General features: G+C 37.1%; 1 protein-coding gene across 1 annotated transcript; it reads left to right on the top strand.

The window, feature by feature from the left end:
• The first annotated feature begins 3191 nt into the window (after window positions 1–3191).
• LOC145816317 (putative disease resistance RPP13-like protein 1) lies at window positions 3192–6847 on the top strand. Its single transcript, XM_082912550.1, has 4 exons — window positions 3192–3631; window positions 3790–4244; window positions 4290–4582; window positions 6737–6847. Exons 1-4 carry the CDS (start codon window positions 3192–3194, stop codon window positions 6845–6847), a joined length of 1299 nt encoding a protein of 432 aa, XP_082768676.1.
• Window positions 6848–27813: the final 20966 nt, after the last annotated feature.

Here is a 27813-nt window from a genome sequence, read left to right as displayed (position 1 = left end):
AAATGTATCTGTTGCATTGCAGCCATTTCCTGTCTTCATAATGATTTCCTCTCATTTAGTGTCAATCGTCACTCCACTCTTTTGTTTGCTTATGAATCTAAGCCACCTTGTTTTTCATTTTTTTTTTCTTTTTTTCTACATAACATGTTACGCAACAAAAAAGAAAAAAAAATTCAAAACTCATCCTAGAAAAAAAAAATTTAATCCAGAATTTAATCTATAAAGCAAAAACAAAAATTGGATTGTGACAAGAATATGTGATGGAGTGTGCTTTCTTACACACAAAAACCGTAACAGAGCTAGTAAACTACGGTGGTGGTTGATTGTGGAAGCAGTGTGCCGCTGGTGGTGAGGGCTAGTGTTTTGAATAATTTCTCCTATTGGTATCTGTTCCTAACCACATCCACCAATTACATGTAGTGTTGACCAAAAATGCTTAAACTTTACAAACTACATTTATATAGGCATTAAGATTGATTGAGACTCTCTAACAACTCCTTTTTATTTTCTATCGATAGTCATGCTAGAATGCCCATTGAAATATAGAGAAATGAATAAAAACAATGGTAAAATGGTAAATTATAAATACATTCTTGAAGTGTACTTAAAATATGAATTATCTTTATAGTTTATAAAATTACAAATATTCTATTATCAGAATTTTTTATTTAACATAATTAACTGAAAAAATAAAATTCCTAACTGCTCTCCTATACAATAATAAAATTACTCTTGCCTAAATTATTAATTGAAATGAATTTATGATATCATTAAAAACTATTAATTGTCTTGATGATTTATTAATAAAATGGATTTGTAAAACCCAAGTTGTGTGTATGATTATTTTATTGGATAGATTAGTAATTAAATTAGTTTATATGGGTCATTTATTAATATCAAAGAATTAGTTATGAGATGGCATTATATTTCCTATTACTTAGATGGGTAATTTTGTAACTTTGAGAAATTAGGTTAATAAGCCCACTTATTGTGTCTTTAAGTCTTGGAAAACAAACAAAACAGAGGCTGTGAATTGCTCCATAGGCGGCTAGGGTTTGAGAAGGTAAAAGAAAAAAGAAAAGAAAAAGAGAAGAGAGGTTCAAGTGAGGCTACAATAGGGATTGGAGGCAGCACATTGGTGATTTTGGGACACCCATTGGTTAAGGTAAAATCTGTCTTTACTGTTAATTATTAAGTTTATGTTGAGGAATTTAACAATCAATGCATTAAAGGGATTTGGAAGATCTATAGGTGCCTACTTAGGTTTTGAGAATTGGGTGCAATGTGTAAGTGTAACTTTGGGTGGGTAATAGAAACAATGGAGTTTTGTATCATGGGTAAGGGTGTGTTTGGCTATAAAGTTGGGTTGAATGGTTTGATCTCTTGGATATTAAAGCAATACATTAATCTAATATAGTGGGGCTTTTGTGGGTGTTTGTAACATGTAAAAAATATTAATTTATTTGAGATTTTATTTATTAGGTTTGTGTGATTGAAGTGGTGGAGCTGGGTGTTTGGAGTTGGTGTTGGAGTGTTATTTCTAAGCTTTTGAGGTAAGTAACCCTCTATCACTGTTGGTTCATTTTTATTCCTATCGAATCGTTTAAAATCATAAATATTTATTTATAGCCTTCATGTTCTCTTAAAATAAAATATGGGCCAAGTATAAAACAACATCGAATATTATTATGAAAGTTATTTGAATATTTTGTGAAACTATTCTGAAAATTGTACCAAATGTTTATTCCGAAAATATCGAATATTTTATTTAAAAGTTGTGTATTGTTTGAATTTTAAACATCACTCTAGTCTGACTATGATTTGGACCAGCCAATTGGGGTTATTTATTGGCACATAAACTAGTTTTCTTTTGGGGCTTACCACCGGCCTATGTGTGGTTCTGGGCCTTGTCACGGGCTAAGTGACCGTAGTCATTAAGACTTGGGTTTTGTGAATCAAATCATTGAATCATCTGAATATCGAACCATTGATTTGAACAACGAATTACTTTGAATTATCTTGTTGGCTTTTCATTTAAAATGTATGGTGCATTGTTTATTTTTAGCTATGAAACCATCTTACAAATAATTGTTCATTTATTGTACTATAGAAAAAAATTATATTTATTGGTTATCGATTTATTTATTTTTTTTTTGTACACTTGATCCAGCTAGCAGTGATGTTTGGTTATTTACTAGGCTGTCTAGCTTACCCTTATTTTATTTTTCAAATTCTGAGGAGTAGAGCTGCGCGGGGTTTTTACTTGTGGGAGTGCCGAGAGTAGGACTATGATTTAAGTACTTGAATCATTATTATTATTATTTTTATTAGTGGACTTGGTGGACAATTTCATATGATAAGAATTATCTATTTGTATGGTTTTTAGCATTATGATATTTAAGGATTTAATTTGAGTATTTTACATTGTTGGTTATGTGTTGGACTCTTAGCCTTGCATGCTCACTTAAATGAGTGTGCGGCGTTGTCACGGAGCTTGGGGCGTGACAGGATTATTTGTTGTAAAATTGAAACTTCAAAGAGTGGGATGTAATTTTCAAAATTATAGCAGACAAATCATATTTTAAGTAAATTTCATGGGTGTATTTGTAATTTTCCCTATAAAAAATAAAAATAAAAGTAGCAAACAACTTAACTGGAAAATGGGCCAATGAGATGAGATGCCATTAATTGACTCCTTTTTTATTTTATTTTCTTTTTATTTTTAATTTTATGATTTCAAAGTGGATCAGAGAGGACTCTGCTTCATACACTTCTCTCATCACGTTCTCATTTGCTTTTGACAACTTACAATCTTCAACTACTACTCATTTGTAGAGCTTGTTCAAACTGCTTGTTTTTCATCTCTGTATTGCTTCATTCTAGCTCAGTTTATAATCTTTCACATCATCTAAAGTTGTTTGAATTTTGCAGATGTTCTTTAGCCTGTTTTTGATCTCTGTATTGTTTTGTTTCTTGCCTTTCTTATCCCATTTACCAACCCAAGTTGTTCCAAGTTGGCTGAGGTTCTTCAACCTATTTTTGATATCTGTATTGCTTCATTTCGACTCAATTTCTTACCTTTCATATCCTTTACCCACCAAAGTTGTTCCAAATTTGCAAAGCTTCTTCAACCTGCTTTTGATATCTATATTGCTTTGTTTCTTACTATTCCTTCTTTCACAATAAAATACATGGATGCGTCAACGATCATTATCTCTCCATTCGTAGAAGCTATGGTTGATAAATTGGCCTCTTTTTTAATCAACTTAGTGAGCAGAGAGGATGTTGACACTGGCATCCAAAATTTGAAGAAGACGTTTGAGGATATAGAGATTCTGTTGGCTAATGCAGAGAACCAACAGATATACAACAAGCATATCAAGAAGTGGCTAGAAGAGGTGCACCATTTGGCTTATGATACAGATGACCTATTAGACGAGTTTGCCACTGAAGCTCTCGAAAAGAAGCTAATGGCAAAGGAGAAGATGATGGAAAGAAGACCAGCTATGTTTCGACGCCTCTCTATTGTTCCATTCAATTCAAAAAATGGGTCTAAGCTAAATAAGATTACTAGTCAGTTGCAAGAAATTGCTGCTAAAGGAAAAGAATTTGGTTTAGATAAAAAAAACTTGTTGGGAAGATGTCTACAAACATATGTCCAATATCACCAAGTACATGTTTGAGGGAGCCTCACATTCATGGCAGAGATGAAGACATCAAGAAAATTATCGAATTGCTACTTGAGGAATGCACCTACTGCAAAAAAGTTTGATGTAATTCCTATTGTAGGCATCGGTGGGATTGGCAAGACTACACTAGCTCAGCACATCTACAATCACAACCAAGTGGAAAAGCATTTCAATCTGAAAGCATGGGTTTTGTGTTTCTGAGAATAACAAAGTTAATTCTCGAGTCGTTCACTCATTGTTCATGTAATTTGGGCGGCTTAAATGATGTTCAAGTTCAACTTAAACACACACTGGAAGAAAAAAAGTTTTTGCTTGTCCTAGATGATGTGTGGGATTATGGACATGATGGGTGGAATTTGCTACGATCGCCATTTGGAGTTGGAGCACCTGGAAGTAAAATTATTGTGACAACACGAAACACAAATGTTGCATTACAAACATCAATTGAATATTACAAGTTGCAGAAATTATCATATGATAGTTGTTGTTTAATCTTTTACCAACATGCATTTGAGAATAGAGATATCACGGAATACCCAGAATTGGAATCAATTGGTAAGAAAATTGTTGTGAATAGGTGCTGAGGCTTGCCATTGGCAGCCAAGGCCCTTGGCAGCTTACTACATTGTAAACAGGAAGAACATGAATGGAAAGAGATACTAAACAGAAATATATGGAATGAGGAAAGTGGCATTCTCCCAGCATTGAAATTGAGTTACCTTCATCTCCCTTCTCATTTAAAGAGGCGCTTTTCCTACCGCGCAATTATCCCAAAGGACTGCGAATTTGGGAAGGAGGAATTAGTCTTGCTATGGATGGCTGAAGGTTTAATTGAACAACCAAATGGTCGAGAGCAAATGGAAGACTTAGGTTGCAAGAATTTTCAAGAATTGGTATCAAGGTCATATTTTCAATCCTCAAGTGATTACGATTTCCTATTCATTATGCATGACCTCATCAATGATTTAGCTCAATGGTTTTTCAGTTTTTGTTCCCCCTTTCAGATTTCCAAGATGAGAACTATTGAGTGGTTCCATTGTTGTATTGAAATGCTAATTTTTATTTTTATTTTTTTTCTAGAGAGGACAACTATTGAGTGACTCATTTACCTAAACAAAGTTTTGATTCTGTATTCAGTTTAGTAGATGTTCCCAGCGCAAAATGCTAGTTTGGACCTTGGAACATAATACCTGCCAAAATAAAAAAACTATGGAGTCAAGTATAAAATTGTCTAGGGGAAAAAGACAGAAATGCATATATCATGTATGTGGACATACATAATATATCTGCACCATACATATTGTCAAAGCCTTAAACTCATTTATCTAATCTAATTTCATTCCATTACTGTCGTATAGGCTGAGAATATTATTCCCCATTCTATGGCTATCAACTTATGGGATGATTCTTCTACAAAATAGAGTTTGATATAATGTTGAAGGGCCTTCTGTTCATTATGGTTATATGGCGAGCTAAATCACTCTCAAGCCGAAGTTAGAGCAGTTTGTTTAACTCTCTAAAAACAGACTCAGTCTTTTAAATTTAGGACTCATTTCTCAACACTTGAGAACGTGACACTATTCAAATTTTCAAAAATTTGAAGAATTTGCTTGATATTCCCATGTCTCATCCAAAAACTAAAGAATTTGGAAAGTTTTCTCAATTCAATGTCAGGTATCAAAGTAACAACAGGAGGACAATGATCAGAACCTATAGGGGCCAAGAAATCATCTTCAATTTCTTTGAGAGTATCTTCATCCCAAGGGGGGATACAAAACAGGACTTCATATTATTATCCAAAAATTCAACTCTGCAAGTAATAATTGTTCAGAGGTTTGCAACTTTGAAACTTTTAAGTTGTGTTGGGATAAAGGATTTAAGGAGGTATTTGTCGAGGGGAAGTAAAAGAGAACCGTGTAAGAGTATCTCTTTCTTTCTCATTTTATTCTCATTTATGAATTTCCAAACATCTCTCTGTTTATTGTTTTCAAGTCAGGTATATTCTTGACAGGTCTTTTAGTTGTAAGCTTGGTTCATTAATTAGCATCATTTAATTATACCATTTCCTAAGCATTTCTATAATGTGTTCTCAATTTGGAAAGCCTTTATTAATATGCATCATTCCCCTTCTAATCTGCCTTAAAGCTAATTATTTTGTTCACATTGTTTAATTAACCAATAGGTCCTAATAAATATCATCAATGTGACAAAATGAGAGGCCTACCTAATAACACCTTGCATTTGACAATCCCTTTTCTTTGAAATTTCTTCGAAAACAGTGTTGGAGCATTCCCCAATATCCATCTTTTCCTCGATTTCAATTTTTTATTTTTATTTTTATTTTCTAAGTAATAATGACCCACTCTTCCTTTTCAAGATTTTCATTTGTTGATTTCACTTTCCACTGCTTTTCATTTTATTTTCCACAAAGCATTTCATTTCGTTATGTCCAAACAACTTGCATTTAGTGTATCCAATGGGTTTCCAAGGATATTTGATTGATTTAACCCTAATATCAACACTGGAAAACTACAACTTTATTTTCTCTAGAAACATAAAATAAAACCCACCTCAATTGCAGATTCTCGGAATGATAAATCTTTTGCAAGATTTGGTATGTCAGCCAGAATACAAAGGTTTGCAAATGGCACTAGCAATGTTATTGAGTCCTTTCTCAGTCCAAAATTTTAAGCATAAATTACAAAACAGTGCCTTGTACTGGCGCTTTCTTCAAATTTTCTTTTAACACTTATGTATTAAGCTTCCATTTTCTTGCAAAATGCTTAGTACCACTATCCAAGACTTGGTCTAATATCTCCTTCCTTATTGAACTGAATCTGAAAGAAGATAAATCCAATGACCACAATTTTCTCATCTTTGATTATATAACTGCCGAGGATTTTCTTCATTGAATAAATCTTTTTAGGACATACGTTTGTTGTTAGGGTTGTCTGAAAGTACCTTTTCTGTATTAGGACATAGGTGTCGTCATAGAAGTAAGAAGTATGAAATTAGTGTGGTTTTCATTATCTTTGTGCTCTTTTCAGTTGAGTTGCGGCTGCAAAGGTTCACCATTGATTGATGAAATAAATGCCACATGTAATGTGGCTATTAGCCATTGGACATCTAGCTCATCAGAAGAGGAAGCTCAAAGATAATGAACCACACTTGTGCCTAAAGACAATCCAAACAAAACAGAATTTTGAACTATCCAACAACTCCATGTGATGTTATCTTTACAATTCCAACCAAGTTTTAAACAGAGGCAACAGCTTGAGACAAAGCCTCAAGACACCTACCTAGATTACACAGATTAATCTAGAATGGATATCCTATCTGTTATAGTCTCTTGGATCTTTGATGTGGAGGACCCACATATAGTGGCAACCTATGAATCTGTTTTGGAAATTTATTTTGTTTCCTCTGTTAATTCTGCTGGTGAAATACATATAGCTTTGGTGTCATTCTGTGGGAGCTTGCTACTTTGAGACATAAGTCTGTGACTAATTTATTTTATGTCTTGATATTTGCTGAGGCAACTCTCAATATTTGGATTCTAATAATCTCCACAAAATCCATATGCTATGAATAATTTCTTCCCTTGATCCGAACTTGCCCATATCTGGTCATCACCACAACAAATTAACGTATTAGAGAGAAAAAAATTGCGGACAAATTATCTTAGTTGCCAAAAGTGTCATTGTTGTATTTTTAGCAACGAAATTGAAAATTTCGTAATGAAATACTATGCTTTTGGAACCAAAATTTTCGTCACAAAAATAAACCTTCTCGTACGAATTTATTTTTGTCCCTAAATATACTTTTATAAGTGAAATTTTAAAAATTTTATCGCTAAATGTTCTTTCTTTTTTTGACTTTTCAAGACAGTATTTTCAAAAAAAAATTGTGATCATATATACCTTTATAGTTTGACCAGCAAAGTTCACCACTTCCATGAGAGATCTCAATGAATACTATTACTACTCCTTGATTTGAAATTAATGCATCAATTACTAAACTTAATTCTGAATAAAGAGGCAACTTGTTTGGCTTGGCGTGTAATCGAATACTAAATGAAAAAAGTTGACAATTTTAGACGTATTTTTTGAAACAAAATGGTAAAACCGTTAATTAAATTTTCAATAAGTCGCTAGGTGAGGTGACTAATAAATTATTGAAATAGAACACTCGGACCACAAAGCTCAAATCTAGGAAGGTTGCCAACTTTTAACAACAATGCTACAGACCACTAAATTTCTACTACTAACACCACCACTAATGATGTGGCAAGTAAAAAAAAATAAAATAAAATAAAATAAAAACTAAGACACAAAACACATGTGGCAGTGGGTGGGACCCACTGCTACATCCCTAGTGCAACCACTAATTAGTGGTCTGCATCATTTTTCAACTTTTAATGCTGTGTTTGGTTCATAGATTTGAAGAGAGATTTGAAAAAGGAAAGGAAAATGGTGCATGAAACTCAATAAAATATAGGTATATTTTATTTACATTTCACCTACATTTTTCCTTATCCTTTCCCTATCATTTCCAAAATCCATGAACCAAACACAACTAAATGTTTAATTTTTCAGAAATTTGATTATTATAGAGGCACATGTGATGGAATATAGATAGTTAGTGTGCCTATGCTTTATCATACTCTTACATTTGTACCTAATCCATAAAAGAACTAGAAAATGATTTTAAAAACAAAAATAAAAAAAGACTAGAAACCAAGAAGTCCAAGGAGAATAAAAATTCAACAATATTAAACATTATTCATAAAAGGTCGGCCTCTCTGTCTCTCTCTATTCCTATCTCTTCCTGATCTCATCCACCAATTATACAGAGAAATTAATAAAAAAGTAGGTATCAAACAAACTGGTAAAATGGCCAATGAGATGAGACTCCATTATTGTTGACTTCTAATTTCTTCATACCCCTTCTTTCACCTCTTATTTGCTTTTGGTCAAAACTTACAATCTTCAGCTACTACACATTTGCAGAGCTTCTTCAAACTGTTTGTTTGTTTTATCTCTGTATTCCTTTGTTTTTGACGAGTTTCTGGCTTTTCATATCCTTCATAATTCCAAAGTTGTTTGAAGTTTGCAGAGTTTCAGCCTGTTCGTTTCTTACCTTCATATCTTTTATCTGCCAAAGTTGTTCCAAGTTTGTAGAGGTTCTGCCTGTTCTTGATCTGTGTACTGCTTCATTTTAGGGAAAGTCTATAGTACATTTTGTTTAAAAAATGTATGGTACATAGAAAATCAATGGTTCAGATTGAGCCACATCATTAAAAGTGACCTGGTAAGTAGGTCACTTTTTATAGTTATGAGCCAAAATCATATTTGTTCATAACTAGAATCAAATTAATCATAACTTAGTTATGAGCTCTCATCACATATCTCATAACCACATCTCATAACCAGCACCATTTTGTTGATAACCAATATCATATATTTCATAACTACAATCACATATCTCATAACTACATCTCATAACCAATATCCTTTAGCTCATAATCACACCACTTTGATCATAACCAATATCACATATCTCATAACATTAATCACATATCTCATAACTACTACTCATATAACTCATAACCACATCTTATAACCAATCCCCCTTTGACTCATAACCAACATTACATATCTCATAATCAACACCCTTTTGCTCATAACCACATCACTTTGATCATAACCAATATCACATATCTTATAACTAATAATCACATATCTCATAACCAAACAATCTTTTGACTCATAACTACGCCACTTTGCTCATAACCAAAATCACATATCTCATAAGCAACAATCATATATCTCATAACCATTACCCACATATCTCATAACCAACACTCTTTGGCTCATAACTAACATCACATATATCATAACCACTAATCACATATCTCATAACACCCTTTGGCTCAGAGTCACACCACTTTGATCATAATTAACATCACATATCTCATAACCACATCTCATAACCAGCACCATTTTGTTGATAACCAATATCATATATTTCATAACTACAATCACATATCTCATAACTACATCTCATAACCAATATCCTTTAGCTCATAATCACACCACTTTGATCATAACCAATATCACATATCTCATAACATTAATCACATATCTCATAACTACTACCCATATAACTCATAACCACATCTTATAACCAATCCCCCTTTGACTCATAACCAACATTACATATCTCATAATCAACACCCTGTTGCTCATAACCACATCACTTTGATCATAACCAATATCACATATCTTATAACTAATAATCACATATCTCATAACCAAACACTCTTTTGACTCATAACTACGCCACTTTGCTCATAACCAAAATCACATATCTCATAAGCAACAATCATATATCTCATAACCATTACCCACATATCTCATAACCAACACTCTTTGGCTCATAACTAACATCACATATATCATAACCACTAATCACATATCTCATAACACCCTTTGGCTCATAGTCACACCACTTTGATCATAATTAACATCACATATCTCATAACCACATCTCATAACCAGCGCCATTTTGTTGATAACCAATATCATATATTTCATAACTACAATCACATATCTCATAACTACATCTCATAACCAATATCCTTTAGCTCATAATCACACCACTTTGATCATAACCAATATCACATATCTCATAACATTAATCACATATCTCATAACTACTACCCATATAACTCATAACCACATCTTATAACCAATCCCCCTTTGACTCATAACCAACATTACATATCTCATAATCAACACCCTTTTGCTCATAACCACATCACTTTGATCATAACCAATATCACATATCTTATAACTAATAATCACATATCTCATAACCAAACACTCTTTTGACTCATAACTACGCCACTTTGCTCATAACCAAAATCACATATCTCATAAGCAACAATCATATATCTCATAACCATTACCCACATATCTCATAACCAACACTCTTTGGCTCATAACTAACATCACATATATCATAACCACTAATCACATATCTCATAACACCCTTTGGCTCATAGTCACACCACTTTGATCATAATTAACATCACATATCTCATAACCACATCTCATAACCAGCGCCATTTTGTTGATAACCAATATCATATATTTCATAACTACAATCACATATCTCATAACTACATCTCATAACCAATATCCTTTAGCTCATAATCACACCACTTTGATCATAACCAATATCACATATCTCATAACATTAATCACATATCTCATAAGTACTACCCATATAACTCATAACCACATCTTATAACCAATCCCCCTTTGACTCATAACCAACATTACATATCTCATAATCAACACCCTTTTGCTCATAACCACATCACTTTGATCATAACCAATATCACATATCTTATAACTAATAATCACATATCTCATAACCAAACACTCTTTTGACTCATAACTACACCACTTTGCTCATAATCAAAATCACATATCTCATAAACAACAATCATATATCTCATAACCATTACCCACATATCTCATAACCAACACTCTTTGGCTCATAACTAACATTACATATATCATAACCACTAATCACATATCTCATAACACCCTTTGGCTCATAGTCACACCACTTTGATCATAATTAACATCACATATCTCATAACCATTAGTCATATATCTCATAATCAATACTCTTTGGCTCATAACCATACCACTTTACCTATAACCACTAATCACATATCTCATAACCAACATTCTTTGGCTCATAACCACACCAATTTACTCATAACCACTAATCACATATCTCATAACCACACCACACTACAAGAAAAGTGGGCTTATGAGGCGGATCTTTTTGCGACGTCACATTTGCCGTCGCAAAAAATGACTTTTTGCGACGGCACAACTTGCCATCTCAAAAAATGTGACTTTTTGAGACGGCACAACTTGCCGTCGCTAAAAAATGTGACTTTTTGAGACGGCACAACTTGTCGTCGCAAAAAATGTGACTTTTGGAGACGTCAGAACTTACCGTCTCAAAAAAATGTGACTTTTTGAGACGGCACAACTTGCCGTCGCCAAAAAATGTGACTTTTTGAGACGACACAACTTGGCGTCGCAAAAAAATAGAGTATTTGCGGTGATAGAAATTGCTGTCGCAAAAAAAAAAGAGTATTTGCGACGGTACCAGCTGCAGTCGAAAAAAAAAAGAAAATTTTTTTTGCGATCGTAATACGTACCGTTGCAAAAAAAAAAAGTTTAAAAAAAAATATAAATATATATATATATTGTGGTTTTGAGACGGCTTCATATATATATAGTCATAAAATGGTTTAAATAAATGCAACGGTATTTTTCTGTTACAAAAAAATAAAAATAAAATAAAAACGACGTCGTCATACTCTTTTGAACATTTCTCCTTTCACCCATTTTTTCATCTTTCTATCTCTCTGTCTCTGTCTCTCTTCTCTTTCTCTCTCTCACTCATAACTCTTCTCTGTCTGTCTGTCTGTCTATCTGTCTCTCTCTTTCTCTATGTGTCTCTGTCTCTCTTATCTCTCTTTCTCTCACTCATCACTCTTCTTTGTCTGTCTGTCTCTTTCTTTCTCTTTATGTCTCTATCTCTCTTCTCTTTCTCTCTCTCACTCATCATTCATCACTCTTCTCTGTCTGTCTGTCTGTCTCTCTTTCTCTCTGTGTCTCTCGTCCATCTTTCTTCTCTTTATCTCTCTCATCTCTCTTCTCTCTCTGTCTCTCTTCTCTTTATCTCTCTCGCTATCTCGCTCATCTCTCTCTGTCTCTCTCTCTTGTTTATCTCTTTTCGCTCTTTCTCTCTCTCTCTCTCTCTCTTTGTCTATATCTTTTCATCCATTTTTTTATCTTCCTTCCTTTCTCTTCTCTTTCTCTCTCTCACTCATCACTCTTCTCTGTCTGTCTGTCTGTCTATCTGTCTCTCTCTGTGTCTCTCACTCATCTATCTCTTCTCTCATCTCTTTTCCCATCTCTTTTCTCTCTTTGTCTCTTTCACTCATCTCTCTTCTCTTTATCTCTCTCGTTCATCTCTCTTCTCTTTATCTTTCTCTCTGTCTCTCTCGTTCATCTCTCTTCTCTTTATGTCTCTCTCGCTCATCTCTCTTCTCTCTATCTCTCTCGTTCATCTCTCTTCTCTCTATGTCTCTTTTTTGTCTCTCACTCTCTATCTCTTTTTCTTTCTCTCTCTCTCTCTCTCTCTCTCTCTCTCTCTCTCTCCCACTGTGTTTGCGTTGTTCACTCTCTCACTCTCGTTTTCTCTGTTTGCGTTGTTCTCTCTCTCTCTCCCACTATGTTTGCGTTCTTTCTCTCTCTCTCTCCTCTCTCTCCTCTATCTATCTCTCACTCATTTATCTCTCTCACCACCCATCTCCTCTACCACCTTCACCACTACTACAAACGCTATTCCACCACCACCACTACTTCCACTGTCGCCACTTCACCTCTACGACTACCATTACTACTGCCATCGCCACCACTTCATTACCACCACTACCACTACTACCACTACTACTACCATTACCTCTCCTTCACCCCTGTCACTCCATTTACACTACCACTACCACAACTTCACTACTAATCTCTTTCACCATCACCATCACCATCATCTCTTATCCACCATCTTCACCACTATTGCCGCTCCCTTTCCTCTACCACAAAAAATTAGTTCATGATTTTTAGTAACAAAAAAAAAAAGCCGCAAAAAAATATTTTTCATTGACTACAAAAAATTAACTTTTATTTTAGTGAAAAATATTTTTCATTAAAATATTACCCCTACTTCTACCAAATAAATAATAATAATATTTTTTAAAAAAAATTCATTAACTACAAAAAAAATATATATTTTAACAAAAAATAATTTTTTTTGATGACGACAACCCCCGCCGCAAAAAAAAAAAAAAATTAAACGACGTTATTTTATTATTTAAATTTCATTTGTGACTAAAAAATATATATATTTTTTTATTTTTTATTCCCGCCCCCTTTTTTTTTTCCATTCCCGCTCCTCCCTTCCTTTCTTTTTTCCGTCCCCCCACCCCCCTAAAAAAAAAAACAAAAAAAATCTTCAATCTCAAACCCAAAAATTCCTAATCTCTTCTTCCCCCTCTCTCTCTCTCTCTCTCTCTCTCGATCGATCGATCGATCGATCGACGTCGAGCGGCGTCGGAGCAGCGTCGGAGCAACAGCAGCGTCGGCCTCCTCAACTTTACGCCTACATTTTTAATTCCTAATAGGCAGTTACAACATGCCCATGCAACTTTTGTGAGGGGATTCTTGAATCCAGTGAGTATTCTAACAGTTGTAGTATTCAAAAATTCATTACTCATATGCTTAGTTACACTGTTTTCACTATAACAAAAGTAACCTATGGTGACGAAAAGTAGTGAAGAAAATAAATTTCGTCACTAAATAAGAACAATTTGTGACGAATTATAAAATTTTGCCGCATATAATAAAAAAATAAAAATAATAGGTGACGAAATTTATATGCGTCAATAAATACTTCTTTTTAGGTGAGAAAAAATTAAGTTTCGTCATTGAAGGCTTTTCCGCCAAATTTTTTTGGTGGCGTCAAAATTTTGAGACTTTTTGTGAGAAAAAAATTTGTTACTAATTATGAAATTATTAGTGAGGAATATATTTTCGTCACCAATAATTTTACATTTTGTTTTTAAAAAAAACTTGATTTTAAATATTTTAAGATTATTTGGTGAGAAATATATTTTCGTTACTAATAATTTTTAATATTTTGAGACCTTTTACTGAGGAAATTATTTTGTCACTAATTTTGGATGGAAAATTTTGACAAATTGGGCAGTAATGAAAAAAAAAATATTCTACTAATTTTTTTTTTTTTTGTATTTATCAGTTTCCTCTCATATCTCTCTCTCACTACAACAAATTATAATTTTAACGATTAAAAAATTTCATAAAACACATATTTATTTTTTAGCAGGAATACTTTCACATTACCCGTCCAATTTATGAATTATGATTTGTTTTTATTTTTTTTCATATTTTTCCATGTCTTTACATAAACCCAAAATTAAAGCACTAAAAAAATTCTGATTTAGCGCCTAAATTGTTTTCAACTCCTTGGTTAGAACTTTGTGCCCTAATAATCTATCCATAGTTCTTTCACAAAGCTGTAGTAGAGAACAACGTGAGCTCATCCTCCACCGTGAGGACGGTTCATCCTCCACACCGTGAGTTCATCCTGCACCGACATCAAGCTACAGCACCACCGTGAGTTCTAGGTCAGTTTGTTGTGTCTGTTTCTCTTTCTCTACCCCTCTCTCTCTCTTCTGGTCTTTGGGTTTCTCATTCTCTACCCTCACTCTGTTTTCGGGCGTGTTTCTGTAAATGGAATTCATTGTTAAGATGAGATTAAAGTCATTCCATTCGTTAGTTCTAACATCTCCAAAACTTCTCTACTTTAAAGGGTTCCATGAACAACTTGAATGATTTTAATTTGGGAAAAAAAATATAGAAAACAGAATGATTAACATGTTATGTATTTTGATTATGATATTCATATTCTACCCAATATAACCATTGAAGTGAATGAATTGTTGGTGATTCTACACACACACAGAGTAAAGTCTCATGCTTCTGATTATGGGTCTGCTAGGTGTTTGATAAAATGACACAATGGCTAGTTTTTTCTTTATTGTTTTGTTCGCGTTTTTTTTTTATTTTTTTATTGTTTTATTTTTTAAGGAGCAGCAGGATTGGATAATTATAAAATCATATTAATCTTCCCCTCTCTTTCTCCAATCACAAAGTTATTGTAAGGATAATGACTGATAAATGACAATGATGCCCTTGTTTTACATTTCACATCCTTGGTTCTTGTAATGAATGATAAATGATAATGATGTCCCTGCTAGACATGGTCTAAATTCATGCCAGAATTGCTCATTTGCTAAGTAATAGAAATTCCCTTTCTTTTGTTAGATGTCCTGTATTTTAATGCATTATCTTGCATCTCCCACATGTAAGAGAATTTAAGCAACATTGTAGGTAATTCTGTGATGAGTTTTGTTAATTTGTAGGTTTTGAATTATTTGAAATTATTGACGCCCTTCTTTTTTCAATTGACAACAATTCACATAACTATTTTAGTAATCCACAGTAATGTTCCTCTTTATATGTACTATTCATTAGGCAAACCTTTCTTTGGTCTCTAATGCACAAGTCAGTAGAAATATTCCTTTGTCAATGCTTGTGCTCATAGAATCCCCGTCCGTTTCAGTCTAGTAAAAAGTGATGGTTTTTGCAAACTAGTTATTCCTAGTATCTTCAACCATAAAGCTATTTTCTCCTATGTTGAATGAACCCCTAAATACCACTTCATTTTTTGCGTAACTTTGTGGCAGAGAAAAAAATTCAAGATCGTGTTCACTTTGTTAACAAAACCCTTAATGTAGCTCCTTATCTTGTGTCCATTGATGTTCTTGTTTAGAACTCCCAGGTACTTTCGCTGAATTACGGTGTCAGTTCACATTGCAAGCATTACTTTATTTATTCATTTTTCCATTTTTTCTAGGAGTCATAGTTTATAAAAGTAAATTCAGTAAAGGAGTGTCACCTGTATACACTTATCTTTTCTTTCAGTTTGACATTCTACTTCTTCGTTTTAGTAGGATTCATTTACCTTTTAACTAATATCACTCCTTTGCCTTTTTCACTTCAGTCATCTTTATTCATGCTTACTAATAGCATGACAAGTGATCTATGAGTTGACAGTAGAAAGAACTATTTGGGTCATTTAATTCAAATTCTAACCTTCTCAGATTTTTTTCATGATCTTGGAAAATGATGAGAGGTTCATAAAGCTGGTTCATTCATTTGCAAAACAAGAAGTATATAATAATTGACAAGTCAGAAGGGAAAAATGTGAAAATGAGAAAACAAAAAATAATAAAATAAAAAACCATGCAGACATTTTGATAAGGCTTGAATCGATTTTGAGTTTTTAGATAAGTCAGAAGGGAAAAATGTAAAAGAGATTTGTTGATGGAGTGTAAGATGTCGTGTTTGAAGACAGTTGAGGTTAGAAATTTTGATAAGGCTTGAATCGATTTTGAGTTTTTAGATTATGGATTTGGTTACTTGAAATTGTGGATTGAAATTGTGTGTGTGATTTGATCGCAAGGGGAGTATGTGATTTGGCCAGAGAAAATTAACAAATTTCTCTAGCCATCACACAGAGAAAATTAACAGACACAATTTTTGTAACGCCCTCGAAATAATAACATTAAACCCGACAAATAAGACATGCATTGATATTCAAAAGTTCCACATTCTTTCATTTCTCAGAGTTTCATTACAAAAAGTATTACATGTTAACAACAAAAGAAAATGCCCTACAGGCTTACAGCTTTTCAAGTTAACACTTGGTTACAACAAAGAGTACTAACTCATACACATTAAGCCCTTGGCTTGTATTTACATGTAATACATCAAAAGTAAAACGACTACATTATGTCCGCCTCTAGCCTCTCAAGCTATGTCCTTGGAGGTGGCATGCTTCCTGCACCTGAAAATGATGTTCCCATATAGGGTAAGCCACAGCCCAGTAGAAATACACTAAACCAACCATGAACAATGACTAAAATATTAGCAATTGATAGATGGCCAACACTGATACAATCACATAAATCACATATTTATGTCATACGACTTATGAGTCCAAGTTTCCTTTCATTTTCCCTTTTTCAACGGATAGACATATAAGCACTACCCACATTCTCAACAGATATGTATAACAACAATATCCACAGATAAGCATATAAGCTATATCCACATTCTACAACAGATATGTATAACCACAATATCCACAGATAAGCATAAAAGCTATATCCACACATCACAAAGATAAGCATATAAGCTCTATCTTCACTTCTTTAGACAAGCATATGAGCTGTATCTACGGAGTTCATCCCCTATCTTCTCCCAACACTATCCGGTTTAGAGGTACATCCCCTATCTTCCCCTAAACCGCGGAGTACATCCCCCATCTCCTCCTCTACACATAACGTATACAAACACAATGGTTCTATATACAATCACTCAATACATATAATTAATGTATTCTATCAACCGTCAAGTTCCATGACACACTTCATTGATTAGTTTCAGTCTGCCTAATCTTCATGCATTGTCTACAACAATCACGACTATCCTCCACCGATAGCCCAAAGCAGTTATTTCTAAACAGAAAATAAATGCACAATGGATATTCAATCAACATTTCATTTCCTCATTCCTCACAATTAATTATCCCAATTAATTAAACAATGTAATTAGGTCAATTCCCATAATTAACATTTCAACCCTTAGGTCCCATTTTCATCAATGATTTAACATTTATTCCATTTCTCTATTCCAAACATGCATCTAGGTTTATTATGAATAAAACCCCAACTTTTGTAAAATTACACAAAAGCCCCAAACTTTCACAAAATTACCAAACCAACCCCAACATCTCAAAATACTAAAATTTAAAGACAAAATCCATAGAGAGGAGTAGGATATCCCTACCTCGAAGTTTGAGCCAAAAAAGAGATGAAGACTCGAAGATCAACGTGCTCCAAAACCAAACTTTTTCAGATTAAAACAAAGCTCTCAACGCCCTCTATCTTTTTAACAAAAGCCCTAGGCTAGATTCACACTCTAGGGAGATCAATTCTTAGAGAGAATATAAGTGTAGAGAGAGAGGGTCTCGGATCTAGGGTTTGATCAAAAAAAGAAAGTGAAAAAGTGATGTTCAAAACGCTACTGTCCGCTGATATAAAACACGCTCGCTCGAGCGAAGACTTGGTCGCTCGAGCGACCAGACACAGAAACTATAGCGACCCCGGTCTTTTCCCATTTGATTATTGTATCCGGACTTAGGTTCTGTAGACTCTGTCATTGTATAATTGTTGTTGTTGTCCCTTATTTGCTCATTTGGACTTATAGGATGTGTTGGGCAGGTTTGTTTCAGGTTGGTTGGGTTTAGAAACCAAGTGTTGCTGTCCAGAATTTTGGATCTTCGCTCGAGCGAGGAGTTTGTCGCTCGAGCGAGCTATTATTTTTGGTTCTTCGCTCGAGCCGGGGTTTGGTAGCTCGAGCGAGAGGTTGCGTCTGATTTGGACCTATAGCTGTGCATTCTTGGCTCGAGCGAGTTAGTTCGTTCTTCGCTCGAGCAATAGTTCTTTCGCTCGAGCGTGAGTCTGGTTACAGACCTGAGGGTTTGAATTCTTCGCTCGATCGAGTTTTCTTTCGCTCGAGCGAGCTTTATGGTTGTTGGCTCGAGCAAGGTTTTCTTGGCTCGAGCGTATCTTTTCTGTGTCTGGTCGCTCGAGGTCGCTCGAGCGAGCCTGTCAGGTTTAAATAGGCAGCTGCGTGTTTCAGATCTGTTTTTCATACACTTTCATATTCCAAAACCCTAGTTACGAGTTTTCTCTCCCTATACACACCTTCTCTCTTAGGATTGATCTTCTTAGGGTGTGTTTCTACCCTAGATCCTTCATTAAAAAGATAAAGTGAGTCGAGGGCTTCCATTTAATCTGAACATTTGGCGATTTGGAGCACTTTGGTTTTTGGGTATTCATCTCTGTCTTCTCCATTTGGGTTGTTCTCTTCGAGGTAGGGATTTCCTACTCCATTTTATAAGTTTTGATCTAAGTTTTGGTATTTTGATATGTTGGGGATACTTTGGTAATTTTGGGAAAAACCCTAGTTGTATTATTAAATTAATTTGTATAATTAATTCATGGAATTGGGAAAAGATGGTTAAATTCATGGAATTGGGGAATTCATTGATTAAATGGCGTAGTTGGATAATTTGAGTCATTTCTCTATTGAATTGTTGACATAGTTATCTTCAGTTTAGAAATAACTGTTTTGGGCTATCGGTGGAGGATAGTCGTGATTGTTGTAGACATTGCATGTGGATTAGAAATAACTGAAACTAATCACATTGGTTAAGTCATTAATTTTGACTATTGCATTGATACAGAAAATACGTGTATTGATTGAGCATTGCATTTGCATACATTGTTTTGTGTTGGAGGAGATAGGGAATGTACTCCACGGTTTAGGGGAAGATAGGGGATGGACCTCTAAACCGGATTTTGTTTGGGAGGAGATAGGGGATGGACTCCATTAGCATCACTTTTATGTGTGCTTATCTATATTGAAGTGTTTTATTGATACAGCACTAAAATGTGTATCAATATGGAAGTATGAAGTGTTTTGATTTGAGCTTGAGTCTCATATGTTTGTTGTAAGTTTGGCCAGGTTCTGAGCCATGTTGATAAAATTGGAAAGTAAAACATGTGTTAGACAATAGTGTCATGAGGCTGTAAAATGAAGTAATTGATTATCTTGGTTAACCATCTGTTGAATGCTATTGCTTTATTCATTGCTTATATGTGGTTTAGTATATCTCTACTGGGCTGTGGCTCACCCTTTATGGGAACATCATTTTCAGGTTCAGGTGATAAGCTACCTCCAAGGACTTAGCTTGGGAGGGTTCAGTTTCTGGATTTTGAAGAAGACTATCTTTAGTTAATTGTCTTTATTAATTAGTACATGTAAACATTCAAGCCCAGGGCTTTTCTTGTATTGAGTTAGAACTCATATTTTGTATCCAAGTGTTGGCTTGGAAGGATGTAAGCCTGTAGGGCATTTTATTCGATGTTACATGTAATGCTTCTATTTAGTAATACTCTGATGAATGAATTGATAAATTGTTTTCTTTAAATAATGCATGTCAATGATATATATATATAATGGGTTTATTTTTGAGGGCGTTACAACTTGGTATCAGAGCGTACCGAGTTTGAATACTTTGGGTACGTGGGAAGTGATTAGTATCACATTGGGTTCGTCTCGTTTGATAGAGACTTAGTGTAATGTTATATGCTTATGTGATAACATATTTATGTGATTATGTGGGTATGGAATGTAGTTTCTAGGATGTTGACTGGACCCTTGAGTTTCTTGTAGTCTTGTTGGAAAGCACTTGATCACTGCTGCTTCCAACCGGAACTATAGTAACGCATTGGGACTATCATTATCCGGGAATGAAATTCGTAGGTGCTTATGTGATTATGTGCTTACGTGGAATGTATTATTGTTGTCCATTGCATTAGGACGCGAGTGTTTAGCTTCGGCACATTTGTTAATGTGCTAATGTCTTTGTTTCCTTTATTAGGATGTCGGGACGAGGACGAGGACGCGGTAGGCGTGGTAGGCCGGGTAGGCAGGAGGTGTCTGTGCCAGAGGAGATTCCGGCAGTTCAGGAGGGATTTGGCCAGGCTAATGTGGCCGAGCCAGTAGGCCAGCAGGCTATGGGCGCTTTAGCTCGAGAGATAGCAGAGGCATTCAGGGAGTCAGTAGGCATCCTCAGAGCTGAGAATCAAGCTCGGGATGTTGCTGCTGATGTAGGACCTTCCTTTCTGAAGAGGGAGTTCTTCCAGTCTAATCCGGATGAATTTGTGGGTGATCCTAAAGAGCCGCTTAAGGCAGATGAATGGCTCGAACAAACAACGAAGACGTTTGAGATGCTTGGCATCGAAGACGAGGGGTTGAGAGTGACCTTGGCATCTTTCCAGTTGAAGGGGGATGCAGGTCAGTGGTGGAAGTTTACTAAGGGGCGTATAGGAGGTACGTGGGAGGCTTTTGTGAATGCTTTCCAGGACAAGTTCTTATCTCCAGCAGTCAGGGAGAAGCTGCGAGACCAGTTTTGTCAGCTTAAGCAGGCGAGTTCTTCAGTGGCCGAATTTGAGGCTGCATTCACTAGTTTGTCCAGGTTTGCACCTGAGTTGGTGGCGTCTGAGGAACGCCGTTGTATCGAGTTCGAGAAGAAGTTGAGGCGTGGCCTCAAGCTGAGAGTTGGGGGAACTATGATTCGGGATTATGGGCGTATGGTTGATGCTGCAGCCCACATGGAAATCATGATGCAGGAGGAGGAGGAAGGACAGAAGGGCTCCAAGAGGAGTCAGGATGGTCAGAATGATGGTAGGAGACAGAAGGGTTTTAATCCCCAGCAGTCTCAGGGTAGCTTTTCTAGATCGACTTTTCCTGTACCGAGTGTTAGTTCGGGGAAAGGCAGTCAGGGAGAAATTACCTGTTTCAAGTGTGGCCAGCTGGGCCACAAGTCTCCAGTTTGTCCTCAGAGGGGAGGAGTTCAGAGAGCAGCATCTTCTTCGGCTCGATCTCAGAGCCAGAGTCAGGGTAGAGGTCAGCCACTCTCGTGTTATCAGTGTGGTCAGCCAGGGCATATGAAGACGTATTGCCCACAGTTGGGTGGCACATCTGGTGCATCTGGTTTGAGGCCGATTCAGGGTCAGCAGCCAGCTCAGTCGGGTCAGGCCTCGAGGGCCAATCAGGGGGCTTCATCGTCTCAGTCGGTGCAGCAATCTTATGCTCCTAGGGTTGAGCAAGTTGATCAGAGGTCGTCTGGGCGCGTGTATGCTGTTACCGCGCAGGATCTTGTGCCAGCACCATCAGTTGTGAGAGGTACCTTCTTGTTTTGCAACTCGGTTGCTAATGTTTTGATTGATACGGGTGCATCTCATTCCTTTGTGTCTGCTGCATTTGCATCTGTTTTAGAATTGGAGTTAGCGCAGTTAGCATCTCCTATATGTGTAGTGTCACCTCTTGGGGGTGAATTGATTTTGAAACAAGGTGTTAGGGGTTGTTATATAGAGGTTGATTACCATAGAATTCCATTTTCCTTTGTCGTTATGCCTATGAGGGGTTTCGATGTTATTTTGGGTATGGACTGGTTATCGTCATACCGGGCAGTTATTGATTGCTACCGCCAGAGGGTCACTTGTTGTACCGTGAGCGGAGAGTATTTTCATTTTCTGGGGGACCGGGTTGGTGATGTGTTGCCACCGGGGTATGTTCCGCGAGGACGGAGTGAGCTTAGTGGGCTACTTGCTAACCTTTCGATTAGTGAGGATAATGAGACTCAGATTGTGTTGCCAAGGGTGGTTTGTGAGTACTCGGATGTCTTTCCCGAGGATCTTGTTGGTTTGCCACCGCATCGGGAGATTGAGTTCTTTATTGACCTAGTGCCCGGCACGGCGCCGATTTCCATGGCACCTTATCGTTTTGCCCCAGCCGAGTTAGTTGAGTTGAAGATCCAACTCCAGGAGTTACTAGACAAGGGTTTTATACGCCCTAGTGTTTCGCCGTGGGGAGCACCGGCCCTCTTTGTTAAAAAGAAAGGTGGTGCTTTGAGACTTTGTATAGATTATCGGAAATTGAATCGGGCTACGGTTAAGAATAAGTACCCTATGCCTCGTATAGATGATCTGTTCGATCAGTTGAAGGGTTCCCGTTGTTTCTCGAAGATAGACTTGAGACCGGGTTATCATCAGTTAAGAGTCAGGGAGGAGGATATTCCGAAAACGGCTTTCCGTACGCGGTATGGCCACTATGAGTTTCTGGTGATGCCATTTGGGCTCACCAATGCACCGGCAGTCTTTATGGACTTGATGAACCGGATCTTCCGGGAATTCTTGGATCGGTTTATAGTCGTTTTTGTGGACGACATCCTTATCTATTCGCCTTCTGAGGAGGAGCACGAGGCACACTTGAGGGTGGTGCTTGAGTTACTTAGAGCCCATAGGCTGTATGCCAAGTTTGGGAAGTGTGAGTTCTGGCTGAGAGAAGTCAAATTCTTAGGCCATGTGGTATCCGGTGAAGGAGTGTCTGTTGATACATCCAAGGTAGAGGCAGTGCAGAAGAGTGTATTTGAGATCCGCAGTTTTCTGGGATTAGCTGGGTATTACCGTCGGTTTGTGAAAGATTTCTCCAGGTTAGCTTCACCGTTGACTAGACTGACTCGGAAGGGAGTCAAATTTGTATGGAGTGAGACTTGTGAAAAGTCGTTTCAGGAGTTGAAAGTTAGACTGACCACCGCTCCAGTCTTGATTATTCCAGAGAGAGGGTTGGGTTATGCAGTCTATTGTGACGCCTCACGAGAGGGTCTGGGTTGTGTATTAATGCAAGAAGGGAAAGTAGTTGCCTATGGTTCACGTCAGTTGAAAATTCACGAGCAAAATTACCCTACGCATGATCTAGAGTTAGCAGCTGTGATATTTGCCTTGAAGATTTGGAGGCATTATCTTTATGGTGAGAAATTCGAGGTATTCTCGGATCATAAGAGTCTGAAATATTTGTTTACACAGAAAGACTTGAACTTGAGGCAGAGGAGGTGGATGGAGTTCATAGAGGATTATGATTTTGAATTGCATTATCATCCGGGAAAGGCCAATGTGGTGGCCGATGCCCTTAGCAGAAAACATGTTGGTGTCATAGCTAGTATAGCCATCCGAGAATGGGAGATGTTGAGTGCACTTGGGGAGTTTGATTTACTTCTGGGCGAGTCCGTTGAGGCTGCGGCCTTGTTTTCTATTGTTGCACAGCCTACACTTGTGACTCGAGTGTTAGAGGCTCAGAGAGGTGACCTTGAGGTAGAATCTCTCCGTGAGAAGATTTCCGGTGGGAAGGTTGAGAAGGGTTTGACGGTGTATTCCGACCTCAGTGTGAGATACCGAGACCGTCCGTTTGTGCCGGAGTCTTGCCGAGAGGAGGTACTCCGAGATTTTCATCATTCACATCTTGCGATGCATCCGGGGGGCACTAAGATGTACCGGGATTTGGGTCGTCAGTTCTGGTAGCGGGGTATGAAGAGAGATGTGGCAGCTTTCGTATCTAAGTGCCTTACTTGTCAGCAAGTGAAGGCCGAACATCAGAGGCCAGCGGGTTTGTTGCAACCCTTGCCTTTTGCCGAGTGGAAGTGGGAACACGTCACTATGGACTTCGTTGTGGGTCTTCCGAGGACTCAGCGGGGTAGTGATGCTATTTGGGTGGTTGTAGACCGATTGACTAAGTCGGCGCACTTCATTCCGATGCGCGTGAGAGATTCGGTAGATCATCTTGCCGCCTTGTACATTCGAGACATAGTGAGGTTACACGGGGTTCCAGTGACGATCGTCTCAGATAGAGATCCTCGTTTTACTGCCAGGTTGTGGCAGAGTTTGCAGAGTGCCTTAGGCACTAGGTTGACCTTTAGCACGGCTTACCATCCTCAAACTGATGGGCAGTCCGAGCGTACTATTCAGATCCTTGAGGATATGCTGCGGGGTTGTGTTCTAGACTTTAGTAGGTCGTGGGAGAGGCACTTGCCGTTGGTGGAGTTTGCCTACATCAACAGCTTCCAGTCGAGTATCGATATGGCACCATTTGAGGCCTTGTATGGCCGACCGTGTAGATCTCCTGTTTGTTGGGCCGAGGTGGGCGATGCACCTCTGTTGGGTCCAGAGTTGGTGAGGGAAACGACGGAGAAAGTTGAGCTTATCCGTAAGAGGCTTGTTACAGCACAGAGTCGTCAGAAATCGTATGCCGACCGTAGGAGGAGACCTTTGGTGTTTGAGGTGGGTGATCATGTCTTTCTGAAGATATCACCTAGACGGGGTTTGATGAGGTTTGGGAAGAGTGGGAAGTTGTCCCCTCGGTTCATTGGTCCGTTTGAGATCCTTGAGAGGATTGGCGAGGCTGCTTATCGTTTAGCTTTGCCGCCGCAGTTGTCCGGAGTACATGACGTGTTTCATGTGAGTATGCTTCGGAAGTATGAGCCGGATCCATCACATGTGTTGGATTGGACCGATTTAGTGGTTGATGAGGATGTCTCATATGAGGAGAGACCGGTTCAGGTATTGGATAGGCGGGATCAAGTTCTGCGAGGCAAGACCATCCCTTTGGTAAAAGTTTTGTGGAAACATCATGGAGTGGAGGAAGCCACTTGGGAGCGTGAATTGGAAGTCCGCGAAAAATACCCGGACATGTTTATTAATTTGTAATCTTGTATTTAGATTTTGTAATATTGTTGAACTTAAGAGCTTTACATATGTCTTAAGTTGTAAAACGTTGAGTATGTTTTGGTAAATGGGTGTATCTTGAAACTTGCTTCATTATAGAAGTTTAGTATAGCATTGCATATGTTGATTACATTGCTGAGTGTGTTATATATATCATGCAATTGAATATGATATGGGGATTGCTAACATTGGAAGGAATAATGCATAATATTGATACAGGTTGAAATATATGTTGTTTTATATATATGTTGTGAGATGCCTCTTGATAAAGAGATGAAGTGACCAGTATTGGGTCAAGCTGTTTATTATTGTTATATAATATCTTTGGGAATTGAGAAAAACTTGTTTTTTATAAACTTATGCTTAATTTTGGGGACGAAATTCTTTTAAGGGGGGGAGGTTATAGCGACCCCGTCTTTTCCCATTTGATTATTGTATCCGGACTTAGGTTCCGTAGACTCTGTCATTGTATAATTGTTGTTGTTGTCCCTTATTTGCTCATTTGGACTTATAGGATGTGTTGGGCAGGTTTGTTTCAGGTTGGTTGGGTTTAGAAACCAAGTGTTGCTGTCCAGAATTTTGGATCTTCGCTCGAGCGAGGAGTTTGTCGCTCGAGCGAGCTATTATTTTTGGTTCTTCGCTCGAGCCGGGGTTTGGTAGCTCGAGCGAGAGATTGCGTCTGATTTGGACCTATAGCTGTGCATTCTTGGCTCGAGCGAGCTTTTCTTCGCTCGAGCGAGTTAGTTCGTTCTTCGCTCGAGCAATAGTTCTTTCGCTCGAGCGTGAGTCTGGTTACAGACCTGAGGGTTTGAATTCTTCGCTCGATCGAGTTTTCTTTCGCTCGAGCGAGCTTTGTGGTTGTTGGCTCGAGCAAGGTTTTCTTGGCTCGAGCATATCTTTTCTGTGTCTGGTCGCTCGAGCGACCAAGTCTTCGCTCGAGCGAGCCTGTCAGGTTTAAATAGGCAGCTGCGTGTTTCAGATCTGTTTTTCATACACTTTCATATTCCAAAACCCTAGTTACGAGTTTTCTCTCCCTATACACACCTTCTCTCTTAGGATTGATCTTCTTAGGGTGTGTTTCTACCCTAGATCCTTCATTAAAAAGATAAAGTGAGTCGAGGGCTTCCATTTAATCTGAACATTTGGCGATTTGGAGCACTTTGGTTTTTGGGTATTCATCTCTGTCTTCTCCATTTGGGTTGTTCTCTTCGAGGTAGGGATTTCCTACTCCATTTTATAAGTTTTGATCTAAGTTTTGGTATTTTGATATGTTGGGGATACTTTGGTAATTTTGGGAAAAACCCTAGTTGTATTGTTAAATTAATTTGTATAATTAATTCATGGAATTGGGAAAAGATGGTTAAATTCATGGAATTGGGGAATTCATTGATTAAATGGCGTAGTTGGATAATTTGAGTCATTTCTCTATTGAATTGTTGACATAGTTATCTTCAGTTTAGAAATAACTGTTTTGGGCTATCGGTGGAGGATAGTCGTGATTGTTGTAGACATTGCATGTGGATTAGGAATAACTGAAACTAATCACATTGGTTAAGTCATTAATTTTGACTATTGCATTGATACAGAAAATACGTGTATTGATTGAGCATTGCATTTGCATACATTGTTTTGTGTTGGAGGAGATAGGGAATGTACTCCACGGTTTAGGGGAAGATAGGGGATGGACCTCTAAACCGGATTTTGTTTGGGAGGAGATAGGGGATGGACTCCATTAGCATCACTTTTATGTGTGCTTATCTATATTGAAGTGTTTTATTGATACAACACTAAAATGTGTATCAATCTGGAAGTATGAAGTGTTTTGATTTGAGCTTGAGTCTCATATGTTTGTTGTAAGTTTGGCCAGGTTCTGAGCCATGTTGATAAAATTGGAAAGTAAAATATGTGTTAGACAATAGTGTCATGAGGCTGTAAAATGAAGTAATTGATTATCTTGGTTAACCATCTGTTGAATGCTATTGCTTTATTCATTGCTTATATGTGGTTTAGTATATCTCTACTGGGCTGTGGCTCACCCTTTATGGGAACATCATTTTCAGGTTCAGGTGATAAGCTACCTCCAAGGACTTAGCTTGGGAGGGTTCAGTTTCTGGATTTTGAAGAAGACTATCTTTAGTTAATTGTCTTTATTAATTAGTACATGTAAACATTCAAGCCCAGGGCTTTTCTTGT

This window comes from Camellia sinensis, chromosome 2, assembly GCF_055761805.1.
Source record: "Camellia sinensis isolate YWXY chromosome 2, ASM5576180v1, whole genome shotgun sequence".
Taxonomy (NCBI): Eukaryota; Viridiplantae; Streptophyta; class Magnoliopsida; order Ericales; family Theaceae; genus Camellia; species Camellia sinensis.
Note: the sequence above shows the minus strand (reverse complement) of the source record. Positions and strands in the feature narration are given on the sequence as shown.